This window comes from Sus scrofa, chromosome 5, assembly GCF_054392235.1.
Source record: "Sus scrofa isolate SSC_HxYL_T2T_F1_AM1 chromosome 5, Sscrofa_HxYL_maternal_Yorkshire_Landrace_v2.0, whole genome shotgun sequence".
Lineage (NCBI taxonomy): Eukaryota > Metazoa > Chordata > Mammalia > Artiodactyla > Suidae > Sus > Sus scrofa.
Window position 1 is genome coordinate 20,235,555 of NC_139387.1, and position 15,604 is coordinate 20,251,158.

At 44.7% G+C, this 15,604-nt stretch overlaps 1 protein-coding gene across 1 annotated transcript; it reads right to left on the reverse strand.

Moving 5' to 3' along the window:
• Positions 1-1,268: 1,268 nt before the first annotated feature.
• LOC100737483 (keratin, type II cytoskeletal 6A) lies at positions 1,269-6,786 on the reverse strand. Its single transcript, XM_085025040.1, has 9 exons — positions 6,200-6,786; positions 4,774-4,988; positions 4,371-4,431; positions 4,118-4,213; positions 3,827-3,991; positions 3,229-3,354; positions 2,251-2,471; positions 1,999-2,033; positions 1,269-1,888 (listed from the first exon to the last, which is right to left on the reverse strand). The coding sequence occupies exons 1-9, from the start codon at positions 6,713-6,715 to the stop codon at positions 1,647-1,649; spliced, it is 1,677 nt and encodes a 558-aa protein (XP_084881166.1). The 5' UTR covers positions 6,716-6,786; the 3' UTR covers positions 1,269-1,646.
• Positions 6,787-15,604: the final 8,818 nt, after the last annotated feature.

Genomic DNA, 15,604 nt, shown 5'->3' on the forward strand with positions numbered 1-15,604 from the left:
GAGTTCTTCTGCAGGAGAGTTGTCAATCCTCCTTCTTAATTAATGCATGCAATCACTTATTCATGTCTGTACAGACCATGCATATTTATTTTATACTTTGGATTATAATGCAACATATTATCTATCTATCTATCTATCTATCTATCTATCTATCTATCTATCTATCTATCGTCTATCTATCAAGGCTCAAATTGTCCCAATTTGGCTACTGGGAGCACGGAAGCAGCCTTTTTGTTATTTCTTTAATTTGGGCACTGAAATAGTTTCAGGACCTTCTTATTTACATATCCCACCCGATTCTTAGAATAAGTTGTTTCTCCTTTGTTCCTAGGAAGGAAACTTTCATTCCTAGTGGTATTAGGCAGTGTTCTCCAGAGAAAGAGCCAGGGATTATGAGCATGGCCACAACAGAGACTGGAAACAGTGATTGACCCTGAGGGAGCACAAGCCGACTGACCATTCTTGCTCTGTATCCTGAATGTTCCCACTCCTCTTCAATAAAAAGTTGAAGCAGACCAGGACACACCTGAGAGAGGGTGCATCCTTGTTGAGGTAACAAGGATTTGACTTCTTTGAGTCTCTGTGAGAGGCTTATGGTGTAAGGAGGAATGCATTTCCCTTCCTATTTGCCTCCATGCTTCAAAAAATCAGCACGTGCATTTTGTGCTTGAGTCTTTGGATCCTGAATTAGGCCAGTGTATCCAATTTTCACCTTTTGAAAAGATTATTGGGATTCACATCCATGAACGGCAACATCCGCAATTTGTACTATTTTCTCAGAAAACAATTCCAGAAGCATAATTTCAGCTCAGGAGTATGTGCATTTTAATTACTTCTGAAGTGTGCTATAAGGCAAGTTTCTTGGTCATGAGGCAATTTTAATTATAAATCACATATCTTATTCCAGAGTCAATGCGCTTCCAATCTAATTAAACTGTAATGTGATTTCCTGGGGATTTCGGGTGACCTCTCAGCAGGAGGAAGTAGAGCCTTAAAGACCAAGTCAGAGAGACTAAGCTTAGGACATGGTGCAGGCAATAAAAAGGAGACTTTACAACGATGATGGACCAGAACTCTCCCACAACACTTGCCAAACGGATCTGGGAGGAATCATGACCATCATGATGCCAAACAATCATTTGGTGAAATTTTCTAAAGGAGGGGAGTGAAGCACACAAGATTAGGAGTATCCTTCATTCATGAAAAGGCGTTTCTCAGATGAAACCTCAAGAACAAGTGGTGACAGGGGAAAGCAATAGGAAACCATGCACTGTATTATAAATCTGCTTTATTTAGCAATTACAAGTGAGCAAAGAACAGAGGAAGCATCACAGGGATCCACACCTTGTATAGCATAGAACTTGTCACTCATGCTTTAACATTGAAACCTGTAAGATGGGAAATCCTGGACAACTGGAGAGCAAGGGGAATTGCTCGGATCTGGATCAGAACCCAGGCAATGACCTTCCAGTGTTGATCAATGAAAGCTCAGATTGAGCAAGGGGAGATGCAGGCACTCAGGAACTTCAGTTCTAACTCAAGAAGTCAGGGAAGTTGGGAGCAAGAGAGAGGAAGAAAATGGAGGAGATGGCAGTTCAGATGAGAGAGACCTAGACATCGTGGGACCAAGAGCACATGGCAGGACTTCAGTGCCTGTAGCCCTTCCTGCTAGAAGAGGAGGAGGTGGTGGTGGTGTATTTGATGGTGGAACTGCTGCCCCCAGAGGAGCTGAGGCCACCTCCTATGGCTCTGCCACTGCCAGAACTGAAGCCACCTCCAAGGCCGTGACCACTGCTGTAGGAGTAGCCACTGCCTCCACCCAGGCCCAAGCCACTGCCGACACCGCTGGCACCGCCATAGCCGCTGGAGACGGTGGACTGCACCACAGCTGTGGAGGGAAGGGACAAGATCAGCACAAGACACGCTGACCCATTCTGCCAGACGGAGTCCCGTCAGAAGAGCACAAGGACAAGGGAGGGGGCACGCAAAGCTACTTACAGATGTTGACTTGTCCAACGCCTTCCCCATTCAGCCTAGGAGAGAGGAGACACGGCCATCATGAGACCTGAGAGTCACAGCTGGACTGCTGTGCAGACCCCTTTGTGAGGAGAGTCCGTGGGGAATGCTCTTCCTAAGTGGTTTTCTGAGGGTAGCATCATGGCCAAGACTAGACGGCCTTCGGCTTGAGCTCGTGACTGGACCTCTTGGCGATGGCCCCAGATGTTTGAGGGGGTTGTGTGAGTTACCCACCTGCACTCCTCGCCTTCCAGCAGCTTCCTGTAGGTGGCAATCTCCACGTCCAGGGCCAGCTTGGCGTTCATGAGCTCCTGGTACTCCTTCAGCAGCCTGGCCATGTCCTGCTTGGCCTTAAGCAGGGCATCCTCCAGCTCGGCCAGCTTGTTCCTGGCATCCTTGAGGGCCATCTCCCCACGCTGCTCGGCATCAGCGATGGCAGACTGCAGGCTGGCGCACTAGAGGACAAGATAAGCAGAGGGAACTAGCAACCTGATCTCCAGAGCAGACTAACCATGGTACCTCCTTCCCACTTCGGAAGAGTTCTGGAGCGAGGACCCTTTGGTCGAGTCTTTGTCGGTTCTGCAAACCTTAACTAGCCTAGGAGAGACTAGAGAAAACCTATGCCCTTCTGTGTGGAGCATCGTAGTGAGGATGGGCTGCTGACTGCTGGAAGATAGCACAGCAGATGCAAGATCAGGGACACGGGACGGAATAGATCCACTGGATTGTTTGGAATGTTGACGGCGGATGCTCATTCGCTTAGGCGATGTCACAAACATTCTCTGGGAGGTGGTGATTTGACATGAAACTGTGGAGACCTTGCTTCCCTTCCAACTCATATTTTTGGACAGTGCTTATTTTGATCCTTGTCTTTCCGAGACTTTCTTTTTCACATTTATTCGGAGTGATTTTTCAGCAATCTTCCTCACTCTTTCTGGCTGGTTCTTTTCTCTACCGGCTTGTTTCTTACGTGTGTTCTCTTTTCAGTGCCTCTAGACTATATCTTTGTACCACGGGCCCTATCAGGATCGGGCCTGTCATGAGTTTACTACATGCCCCTTGGCTGAAGTCCTTAGGAACTCACTGAGGGGGTAACTGTGTGCCTTCCTCTCCCTGCTGGCCCCTCAGTGCAAGAAATTTCCCAAATGTGGCTGATGCATGCCTGCTGGTCTAAAAAAAACAATGGTTTAAGCTCCATGGTCCCCACCATACCTGCTTCTTGACGTGGTCGATCTCAGACCGCAGCCTCTGGATCATGCGGTTGATCTCGGAGATCTCCTGCTTGGTGTTGCGCAGGTCATCTCCGTGCCTGCCCGCTGTGACCCGCAGCTCCTCATACTATAAGCCAGAGGGAGAGAGGGTGTTTTACGTGGGCTTCACGTGGCAATGGTGACTGCCACGCATTTAGCAAATTAATGCTCCTAGCTTTCCCACGAGACGTTTTAGGAAAAGGGACACCACAAGATCATTGCTGTTCTACACCCACGGCAGACCATCCCTGCCAGGACCACTGACTGCCTAGTTCACTCCAGGGTCAAGAGTGTTCTGCGTGGTTTCTGAGAACCAGCGTCAGGGTGAAGCCGACACAAAGATCTTATCTACAGTAGCTTTTGTCTTGCCTTTGGGTTCTTTGGTTTCCTAGACTTGGACCTAACTACTGCAAAGATCTACTCTGTTAGGGCAGGGGGCGCATCGCTGTGAGAGGACCCCAGCTTCCTAGAAGGAGATTTCCCCAGGGAAGTCTGTAGCCATGGTGGCCTTCAAGGAGGAGGCCCAGGGAGGCTTCATCAGCTGCCCCCGCACCACCCACCTTGGACTGGTACCAGGACTCAGCCTCAGCCCGGCTCCTCTGAGCAATGTCCTCATATTGGGCTTTGACTTCAGCGATGATGCTGTCCAGGTCCAGGTTGCGGTTGTTGTCCATGGAGAGGACCACAGACGTGTCTGAGATGTGGGTTTGCATCTGAGCCAGTTCCTGCAGAACGCGACATCCTTAGATTGTCTTTGCCTGTGACATTTACAGACGTACCCGAGCCCAAGCTTTCCATCCCTCTCAGAGTCTCGTCAGAGTGACTCGAGCAAGGTGAGGGGAGATGCTTACTGCGTCATAGAAGGCTCTTAGGAAGTTGATCTCATCTGTGAGAGAGTCGACCTTGGCTTGTAGTTCAACCTTATTCATGTAGGCAGTATCCACATCCTGAGAAAGAAGACCAAAACTGACAGTCAGATGAACCCTCCTTCCCAGTCTAGCCACCTTTTGGTCTCCCTGCTTATTCTTCTCTTGGCTGCGGGCAGGGACCCAGAGTGCTCTCTTTCTGCAAAGAAGCATGAACCCCCGACCTTACTCAGCTCACCTTCTTCAGATTCACAAATTCATTCTCGGCCGCTGTGCGCTTGTTGATCTCGTCTTCATACCTGGAATTAGAAAGGACGAGACGTACTTGAGCCAGTGGTGAAGCTGATACACAACAGACACCCTGGGACCCCAGTCTCCCCGAGTGGGATATCCAAATGGAACTTTCCTGCCCGCAAGCCTAAGAGATGAGCTCTGTGGTCCCGAAATGGGTTATTTCTTTACTCGCCCCACCCACCTGGCTGGCCCTGTTGTTCTTTTGGGTCTGGGTATAGGCAGTGATTTTGGTTTCATTTCCATGGCCATATTTGCCTGGGAATCATGCCCTCATGTGGACCTGGTCATCCAAGAGACTTGAAGTGTGGGCTTCAGGAAACTGAGCCCCCTTCTCTCCTGTCACTCACTTCTTCTTGAAGTCCTCCACCAAGTCCTGCATCCCCCTGAGCTCTGAGTCCAGGCGGCCTCTCTCCCCCAGGATGCTGTCCAGCTGTCTCCTGAGGTCGTTGATGTACTGCTCGAACAAAGGCTCCAGGTTCTGCCTGACAGTCTTGATGCCCTGCTCCTGCAGCAGGGTCCACTTGGTGTCCAGCACCTTGTTCTGCTGCTCCAGGAATCGGACCTGGAGGAAGAGCAGATGGTTATTTGCCAGACGAAAGATGGAAGAGAGAGATGTGAGTTGCCTGGTCCCCAAGCAGACCTGGGTGGTCTCCATGAGGCTGGGCTACTCCAGAGCATGTACAGAGACTCAGGCTGCCAGTTGTGTTTTCCTTGACAGCACATAGCTATCACTGGCTATGTTCTTCCTTGAAGTTTTAAGGTACCTTCCTCTAAGGTATGGAGGCTGTCACTGTCTTTCCAAGTTTTTTTTTTTTTTTTTTTTTGGTCTTTTGTTGTTGTTGATGCTATTTCTTGGGCCGCTCCCGCGGCATATGGAGGTTCCCAGGCTAGGGGTTGAATCGGAGCTGTAGCCACTGGCCTACGCCAGAGCCACAGCAACGCAGGATCCGAGCCGTGTCTGCAACCTACACCACAGCTCACGGCAACGCCGGATCGTTAACCCACTGAGCAAGGGCAGGGACTGAACCCGCAACCTCATGGTTCCTAGTCGGATTCGTTAACCACTGCGCCACGACGGGAACTCCCCAAGTTTCTTTTATTCCTCTTCATAAGCACAGTCACAGACTAGTTCACAGTAGTGTTTCTTTGGTGTATTGCACAGTTTTCTTGGAAATTATACCTCCATTAAAGTGTTCCCAGATATGTAGAAACTCACGATCAATTTTGAATCCTATTAATAACTGAATTCCAGTTTATTTTCCCATTCAGTGCATGAGTCTCCTCTGAAACCAACTCCCTTAATAGTCAAAATCTGGTTCTGCAGATTGCGTATCTCTATGGATATGTACTTCGTTCTGAGTCTTTTTTCCCCCTAGAATTTCCTTTTCTCTTTTATTTTCGTTCCTCTTGTTTCCCCCCTCTGTAGGGCTCTAGAGCAGTTTCCACTGTAATTCTGTTTTTAATTTGTGAGACCCTTCAGAAGGTCAGGCTAACCCGTTCCTTGCCCTCCTTCCCTTTCCTTTGCTTCAGGGTTATCAAGAGCTGAGAATTCTTTCCAGGCAGAAATGAGAGACCTCCAAGGGATCGGCGGTTCTGAACGATTCCCATCACCTCCTGCCTCCTGTCCACACAGAGCCTGTCCTGCATCCCAGTGGAGAGCTGGCCTGAGTCCCCTCCTCCCCGTGTCCTGAGTCTCTCCCTGGTAGGACTCATGGGTTGGTTCTTTAGTCTGGGGGCTGAAATCCCAGTGGAGGGCAGGTGCTCCAGGCTCACCTTGTCGATGAAGGAGGCGAACTTGTTGTTGAGGGTCTTGATCTGCTCCCGCTCCTCGGTCCTCACCCGCTGGATGGTGGGGTCGATTTGCAGGTTCAGAGGGGTGAGGAGATTCTGGTTGATGGTGACCTCTTGGATGCCTCCGGGGGGGCACACAGGGAAGCCAGAGCCCCCATAGCCCCCAACAAAGCCAGCTCCACCACCGAGCCCAAAGCCACCACTACCAGCACCAAAACCAAATCCACTCCTGGCTCCACCTCCAAAGCCGAAGCCAGCCCCAACTCCGCCGCCATATCCACCAGCGATGGAGATCCTCTTGGAGCCGCCCAGGCTATAGAGGCTGCGGCTGCCAAAACCAGCTCCTCCACACACTCCAGACAGGCCGCCACTGCCCCTGGAGCGGGACACGGAGACAGTGCTGAAGCCAGAGCGGCAGACCCCGGGGACTCTGGCTGAGCTGGCACTGAAGCCCCGGCGGCCGCTGCTTTGGCTCCTCACGGTGGATCTGCAAGACATGGTTCCTGAGGATGAGAAGGCTGAAGAAAGGCGTGAGAGGTGGAGGGTAGAGCTGAGGGGAGCAGATCTGTGAGAGGAGCTTCCCAGCAGCAGCTTATATATGGAGAAGAGGGGCTGGGCTCAGTCCTGGAAGGTGAGCTTGCAGGTTGGGAAGGGCTGGGCTTTGCAAACAGTGAGATCACATCTGGGTTATTAGAAATGTTATGAAATATGAGGATTGCATTTTTGGTTTCCTTTAGTCAGGGAAAATTTCTCCTGCCTTCCAGCTTTGACTTGATTTCAGTACAATAAGACTATTCTCAACTCACTGAGCTGGGAGTTAGTCACTGTCTTACAGAAAGATTTATATGTTATGCACGTGTGTGAAATGTACTGAGGCTCCTCTCCACCTGCTGTTTCTCACAGTGAAGACACTGGAGATCAAACTAATTCATTGCTTATCCCCTGAGTATAATTATTAGTGTCTTTCATTGTTTCTAGAAGTTAGAGTTTTTGCTTTCTTTAATAGTTTCACGTGGGTAGATCAGTAAATTGACAATATAATGGGCCTCTCCACCTATCACTGGGTTTTATAAAAAGTACCTCATGGTCAGCCTCATATCATCTATACTTCCACCCAATTCCTTATCATTCCTGAAATATTTGAAAGAAAATCCCAGAGATCGTGTCATTTCTTTGGGATATAATTCAATGTTTATATGTAAATGAGTGCGCCTTTAAAATATATAACCAAATACCATTTATATATCCTTAATATTTATATATTCACTAGACATCAAGAAGTGTCTATTCAATATTGAAATCCTGTGTGTTATTCATATTTTTTATTTTCATTGTCTAAATCAGGATTCTAATAAGTTTCATACGTATCATGTGGTAATATGTCCTTAAACAATATGTCTTTAAAATCATTTAAATCATTAAATCCCCCTTCTCTTCTTCTTCTTCTGCCTTTTTTTTTTTTTTTGCTTTTCAGGGCCACACTTGTGGCATATGGAGGTTCCCAGGCTAGGGGTCCAATCAGAGCCACAGTTGCTGGCCTACACCATAGCCACAGCAATGCCAGATCCAAGGCACATCTGTGACCTGCACCACAGCTCACAGCAAGGCCAGATCCTTAACCCACTGAGCAAGGCCAGGGATTGAACCTACAACCTCATAGTTCCTACTCAAATTAGTTTCCACTACACCATAACAAGAACTCCCCCCTCCTCTTCTTGACTTGCAATTTATTTGTGAAAGGAACCAGGTTCTTTGTCCTGTGCAGTTGTCCATTCTTGGAGTTTTCCAACTGCATAGTCACTTTGTCTTATTTAACATGATCTCCTCTGCTTCGTGTATCCTGTAAACTGACAGATAAAACTACAATCTTAATGAGCTCTCTATTTAAACATACCAGATGTAGAGGTAGTAGAATGCCTATTTATATATTGATTATTGTTATTTACGTACTTGTATATTTTAAAATTAAGTAAATAATGCATGTTTACATATTTAAAGAAAAAAAATATGCTCAAGGCCGTGGTCTAGCCATGCAGTCCTATGTGGGAAGACAGGCCGTGTTCCACTTCCCTGTGTATCCTTGTAGGAACTTCCCTTAGTTACTTCTCTGTATTCTTCCTGGGTCACATGTGATGCACGTGATCATGTATGTGTTTTGTATGTGTGTGTGTATTTGTCTCCTATCTCTGTGTTTTCCCTTGGTTCTCATGTAATATGATTGCTATCTCATAATTATTGATCTGCCTTTACCTGTGATCCATTATTATTCATTGGCAATGCTTTGTGCTGCTCTCAGCTTGGTCTTCATTTCTATGGTGGCTTTATTTATTCACTTGTTTATCATTGCCTTCCTGTCTTTTCTTTCTTTCTCTTTCTTTCTTTCTTTCTTTCTTTCTTTCTTTCTTTCTTTTTTTCTTTCTTTCTTTCTTTCTTTCTCTCTCTCTCTCTCTCTCTCTCTCTCTCTCTCTCTCTCTCTCTCTCTCTTTCTCTCTCTCTCTGTTTCTTTCTTTCTCTTTTCTTTTTAGGGAAAGAAAAACCACCTGCAGCATGTCAAAATTCCCATGCTACGGTTCAAATTGGCCAACAGCTGCCAGCCTAGGTCACAGCCACAGCCACAGAAACAGGGGGCCTGCAACCGTGACCTACGCTGCCACCTATGGCAACGCCAGATCTTTAACCCACTCAGTGAGGACGGGGTTTGAACCCACACTCTCATGGACATGGACACTATGTCGGGTTCTTAAGCCAAACCACAGCGGGAGCGCCTTCTTTTCTAAGCTCTACCAGCTAATATTTTTCTTTTATTGTCTCATTATACTGCCTCTTTGTTCTCTTATTTTATCATGGTGTTTATTTTACTGCCTTTGGGGTAATGTTTTATTGTGACCTTTTTCTATTGAGGATTTTCTGTATTTCCTTGTTTTTCCTTTTCTTTGCATTTTTTAAAGGATAGCACTGGGAACTATATCTAGTCACTTATGATGGAGGGCAATATGAGAAAAAGAATGTGTATATGTTGTGTGACTGGATCACAACATATACACAGTAGAAAATTGACAGAACACTGTAAACCAGCTACGATGGAAAAAAATAAAAATAGTTTGAAAAATAAAGAAAGAAAGAATCCCTTGTGGATCCTGGAATGGTCCCTTTCTAGTGAGAGTTCATCTTTGAATGAGGTAAGCTCTTTCTGGACCTGTCCGTTGCAGACAGGATTCTGGGAGGAGGGGCCAGGCTTCCTCCAGACTAACAGGAATTCTCTTTATGACACAGGCTGTGTGAATAATTCTTTTAATTTTAATTCTGTCAAGCCCAGGAGGATGGCTGCAGTGTGTGTGGCTCACAGCTCATAGTCTCAGGCTTTCTTTGCTTCCCCAACACATGTGCCAGTGGGTCTTGCCTCTTACTCATTTCTCAGCCCTGCCTTCACTGTGTCTTAAAACTCCTTGGCAAATAGGGTCTTGCCTGCAGCCCCCACACCCACTTCTGACTATTGCAAACCAAAGGTTCTTGGATATCTACCTGAGGAGCTGTCCCTTACCTCCGCACAGGAGGAGTTGCATGAGTCAGCAGTGCCCGGCAGTAGGAAAACCTCAGGGTTAGTTTTGTGTTGCTGTTTCTCTGTGGTTACCACGTTGCTTGGTTTTGATTTGTTTTTGAGAGTGTTCTTTACTGGGTTTTCTGAGCTGTGCGCTGAGGGCGGCTTCTCTCTAATTTCTCCTACCACTGTGTTTATGTGTCTCTCCTGTGAAAATCGTTTGCTCTTTATTTTGATTGAGGGATTTTAAAACGTTTTTCTTGTGGTAGTTGAGGATGGAGCGTACCTTTATATTTTGGGTTCTCCGTGTTTGCTTTTAGGTAATTTCTGAGAAGAGGAAATGCTTCCCTTTCCTCCACTAGGTTAAGTTCAGAAGCCTCCCACTCACCTATTAATATTCAAAATAGATCTCTTTACACAGCAAGCCAATAACTTAAATTAGAACTATCACTTTTCATCTCTCCCACTTCATGAAAACTGTTTCATCCACTGAGACTTCATTGTCTTCAGCCCCCTCCCTTCCCTGAGTCATGTTGGGAGGCACCTGAGTTTTCTACAAGACATCGTATTTATGGTCATCAGCAATTTTAGCCCAAAATATATTTGTGCTCTCCTCAGTGTGAAAACCGACTTTATTGTTTAACCAAAATTTGTATTATTGAAAATCAAATCTATTTAAAGAGAACAGTATATAAACCACCATGTACCAATCACCCAGATTAAACAGTTATCAGTAGCTGTCATTATTGCTTCATCTAGAATTCATAAAAAATTTCCCTAGTTTTTATACCAAAATCCTCTACTTCTTTTTTTGATACACCTTAAAAGAATTGAAACATCAAGTCACTTCACTTGCAAATATTTGCATGCCGTTTTAAGTAATAATGATTTTTTAATCTTACTGGGTGACAGTTTTAAATCAGAACCAACAGTCATTTCTTTTTTTTTTTTTTTTTCTTTTTGCCTTTTATCTTTTTTTTTTTTTTTTTTTTTTAGGGCCGTACCCGTGGCACATGGAGGTTCCCAGGCCAGGGGTCGAATCAGAGCTGTTGCTGTTAGCCTACACCAGAGCCATAGCAACGCCAGATCCGAGCAGCATCTGTGACCTATACCACTGCTGACGGCAATGCCGGATGCTTCACCCACTGAGCAAGGCCAGGGATCGAACCCGTAACCTCATGGTTCCTAGTTGGATTCGTTTCCAGCGCGCCACGACAGGAACCCCAACAGTCTTTTTTTTTTTTTGTCTTTTTGCTATTTCGTGGGCCGCTCCCGCGGCATATGGAGGTTCCCAGGCTAGGGGTCGAATCGGAGCTGTAGCCACCGGCCTATGCCAGAGGCACAGCAACGTGGGATCGGAGCTGTGTCTGCAACCTACACCGCAACTCAACGGCAACGCTGGATTCTTAACCCACTGAGCAAGGCCAGGGATTGAACCCGCAACCTCGTGGTTCTTAGTCGGATTCGTTAACTACTGCGCCACAACGGGAAATCCCCAACAGTCATTTCTTAATGAAATCGAATAATGCCCATTTGTGTTCAGATTTCTCTGATTATCTCAAAGGTGTCTTTTCTTGCTGGTTTGCTGGAAGCAACATCCCACGCTGGTGCACATATTGCATTGGACGGTCGTGTGTCTTAAGATCCTTTCATTCTGTGACAGACTCCTTTCTTTTCTTTTAAACACCTTTGAGAAATTATGGAGAAATTGATTTTTCTGTGGAATGTTTATATTCTGGAGATGGCGCATTGCTTCCTGTTGGTGCCCCCAAACTTCTAACCCCCGTTTTTCCTATATAATAGTTGTAGTAGAGTTGATTAGATTTAATTCCATTGTCTCAGGCAGGATTATGTTCCAGCTGTTGCTGGGTACCACCTATTGCATCACCACGAGGTACATAATACTAATTGTCCTACTTCAGTGATGTTAAGGCTGATCCAGGGATACCTGTAGTTTCAGCCTTATCCCTTCGTTAAAAAGTACACAATGGATTAGCAATGAGATCCTGCTGTGTAGCACTGGGAACTATGTCTAGTCCCTTATGATGGAGCATGATAATGGGAGAAAAAACAATGTATACATGTATGTGTAACTGGGTCACCATGCTGTAAAGTAAAAAAATAAAATAAAATAACGTATTGGGGAAATAAAAAAATTATGTACACACCTAAAAAAATACACAATAAAAATGTCACCTAATATCTTAATATTCATTGATCCCTTCCCATATTTACTATTTCATTAGGGGTTGCAAAATGTTAACTTACTAACACCCCGCCTCTGCATTTATCAACTGAGAGTCATTTGTAAAGAGGGATTCTTTGTTGTTTATTTTTAGATAATCTAATAAGTGTTTAATTCATCACAGGAAAGGCAGAATAAGTGCTTGATTCTTTCCCTTTATTTTGCAGTTTTCAGAAGAGTGGGTTGGGACCCCAGCAATTTCCAAATGTCAGCAAAGAAAGTTTTTCTTTGGTTATTTTTGTTTTGGGGGTTTTGTGCAATTATAAATTCATAGTGTAAAAAAATATATTTGACTATAACATTGTAAATCAGCTATACTTTAATGAAAAAAAATTTAAATAAAAAAATTAAAAATATATTTGATATGGTTCAGTCCACTGCAGTCATTAAAATTTTGGTGCTTAAATTGTCCCATTTTAGGCCAATGGGAGCTCTTTGGATTGGCTTCTGTGTCCTCTTGTTAGGACCTTATTCAGATTTGACAATTTCCTTCTTTTCTGGGATGAGCTGTCAAGGCTACCTTGTACTTTTCTAGAAACAGACATGGAATCAGCCGTTTCTCTGAGTAGCTCTGGTTCTTTTTATTGGGGAATGATAACCCTAAGCTGGAGTTTTCATGCCATGGATGCTCATTGTTACTGGATTCTTCTTGCTTTGAAGATTGATCAATGGACAGAGCTGGCAAAAATGTAAAAATATACTTAAAAAACAAATCAGAAGCTTATACTAATATTTACTACTCAAGGAGAAGAATATGGGATGATTTTATACCTGTATTTATTCTACTCACTCTGAAAAGCCTGGCTATGAATGACCTAAACATATTACTTATTTGCTTTATCCTCCAGCATACTTATGATAGTATGAAAATAACAATACAAATACTACTATTAAAACTAGGTTTGCTAAACACAGTTTCTGATTTCTTTGTGGCTACTTCTCCTGGTGCGATGAAAAAAAAATCAAATTAGGCAAGGGGAATAGAGAGTTAGAAGAAGGGGATAGAGGAAAATTTTCATGAGAATCCAGATAAATTGTAGCCTGGTAGTTTCAAACAGAAGCAGGAAAGAAGGTCTTCCGCTGTTACAACTGATGGAGAAGAGTCTCTCAAGTGAGGGAGTACAGGCACAGATGGCATTAAACAAGGGACTGCTACAGTTGCATAAGGAGATTGGGGACAGCAGGAGTGTTGGGAGAGGTGGCACATCTGAATAGACATACCTCCAAGAGCATGGTTTTCCTGCCCCCACCCCCTCAGTTTCTAGTGCCAAAGGGACACTCCTGCCATCCGGTAAGTGAGAGTGTTGAGAAGGGACTGCCTGGCAAAAGTCACAGTCAAAGTATCCAGCTACTGTCAGAGATGGACTTCTTAGCCCCCTTTTCTTCCCATCCACGGGTCTGCCACCAGCTCTTCTTTTCTTTAAAATTTTTTTACTAAAGTGTAGTTGATTTACAGTGTTCCTTCAATTTCTGCTGTACATCAAAGTGACCCAGTCACACATACATGTACATTCTTTTTTTTTTTTACATACTATCTTCCATCATGTTCTAACCCAAGAGACTGCACATAGTTCCCTGTGCTGTACAGTAGGACCCCATTGCTTGTCCTTTCCTAATGCAACAGTTTTCACCTACTAACCCATTCCCGCCCCCTCCAGCAACCACAAGTCTGTTCTCTATGTCCATTATATGTTTCTGTTTTGTAGATAGGATCGTTTGTGCCAAATTTTAGATTCCACATATACATGATATTATATAGTATTTGTCTTTCTCTTTCTGACTTACTTCACTTAGTATGAGAATCTCTAGTTGCATCCATGTTGCTGCAGATGGCATTCTTTTAGCCTTTTTATGGCTGAGTGGTATTCCATTGTACATATGTGCCACATCTTCTTAATCCATTCATCTGTTGATGGACTTTCATGTTGCTTCCATGTCTTGGCTGTTATGAATAGTGCTTAAGGCCAAGTACAACAGAGTTAGCTATCAAGGAGTTCTATAGGCATGTCTCCTGGGGCAGGAGCTGGACAGAGACGAGCAGCCTGCTCTCTGCATCTCTTGAAGCATTTCCTCTCCTGACTCTGCTCCACCCCTCCCCCCAGCTCCCCACCAATGTATGGAGGTGTGATTCCATACATTGAGGTGTGCTGGGATTCCAGTCAATGCAGCTAGAATCACATGGCTTACAAGCTATCATCCTGGATCGCAAGGGACTCACATAAGGGACTTTGGATATGGCCTCTAACTGGCAAAAAGTTCTTCTACTTGAGGATGTTATTAAAAAGTTGTATTTCCTATATTTTCCAGGTACATGGGCTCCACACTGGAGAAGGCAACTGGGCGGCCTCCTTAGGAATCAAATCTGGTATCTAGTGACCATCGGTACTGCAAAGTCATTCCTTGCCTCAAAAACCAAATCTTTGCTGTTGCAAAATGAATCTGTTTCTTCCTAGTAAGTCCTCAGTGGGTAAAGGAAAACAATCTAATTTTTTTTTTTTCTCATGGGCCTTAAATCCAGAGATTGAATCTTTTGTCCCTTCATACCAAAAAGTGTAACCATGTTTAGTCTCAGACATCATACAATGATGACGTCATTGGGAACATGCTTTCTCTTTTGAAATAACACATGTTCAACATCAAAAAAATTAGAAGGCACACAACTTAAAAGAAATACAGTTTTCTTGAGTTAACACCAAGTTGAGATAACCCATATTATTGTTTTAGCGTTGGTCCTTCAATTATTTTCTGGATCTCTGTCCCTCCACCTTGTCTCTCTGTTTCATTGTCATTCTGTCTCTCTCTCTCTACCTTACTTACTCTATAATTTTGTGTACCAAATTTGTTTAGTTAAAAATACAAACGGTCCTTTGAGCCCCACACCTTAGATTATTTTGTAATTAACTTTTTTTTTTTTTTTTGGCTTTTTGTCTTTTCTGAGGCTGCACCCACGGCATATGGAGGTTCCCAGGCTAGGCGTCTAATCGGAGCTGTAGCTGCCGGCCTATGCCAGAGCCACAGCAACGTGGGATCCAAGCCGTGTCCGCAACCTACACCACAGCTCACGGCAATGCCGGATGCTTAACCCACCGAGCAAGGGCAGGGACCGAACCCGCAACCTCATGGTTCCTCGTCAGATTCGTTAACCACTGCGCCACGATGGGAACTCCAACTTTTTTATTTTAGAGTAGTTTAGACTTACAAAAAATTGTGAGGGTATACAGACATCTTGTATACCGTACACAGCCAGTTTCCTTATTATCATCTTCATGATTATGATTATGATTATATGGCTGCACCCACGGCACATGGAATTGAACCTGAGCTGCAGCTGCGACCTCTTCCAGATCCTTTAACCCACTGGGCTGGGCTGTGATCAAACCTGTGTCCCCAGAGCAGCCAGAGATGCTGCAGTCAGATTCTTAACTCACTGCTCCAAGGCAGGAACTCCTCCTTGTTATTAATACCTCCCATTAAGGAAGCAATGTAAATGTATTATAATTAACTAGTTTATACCTCATTTGGACTTTTTTACCTTTTACCCTGTGTTCTATTTTTCTGTTCTGCGGTCTCATTCCATTGTATGACTTTGCATTTACTCATTGTG

Excerpts from the sequence above, each read along its gene's own strand:
- LOC100737483 (XM_085025040.1), bottom strand. The coding sequence starts at position 6,715 with ATGTCTTGCAGATCCACCGTGAGGAGCCAAAGCAGCGGCCGCCGGGGC. Across the intron at positions 4,989-6,199 it reads TCGCCTCCTTCATCGACAAG|GTCCGATTCCTGGAGCAGCA; the intron begins GTGAGCCTGGAG and ends CTCTTCCTCCAG. Across the intron at positions 4,214-4,370 it reads AATTTGTGAATCTGAAGAAG|GATGTGGATACTGCCTACAT; the intron begins GTGAGCTGAGTA and ends CTTCTTTCTCAG.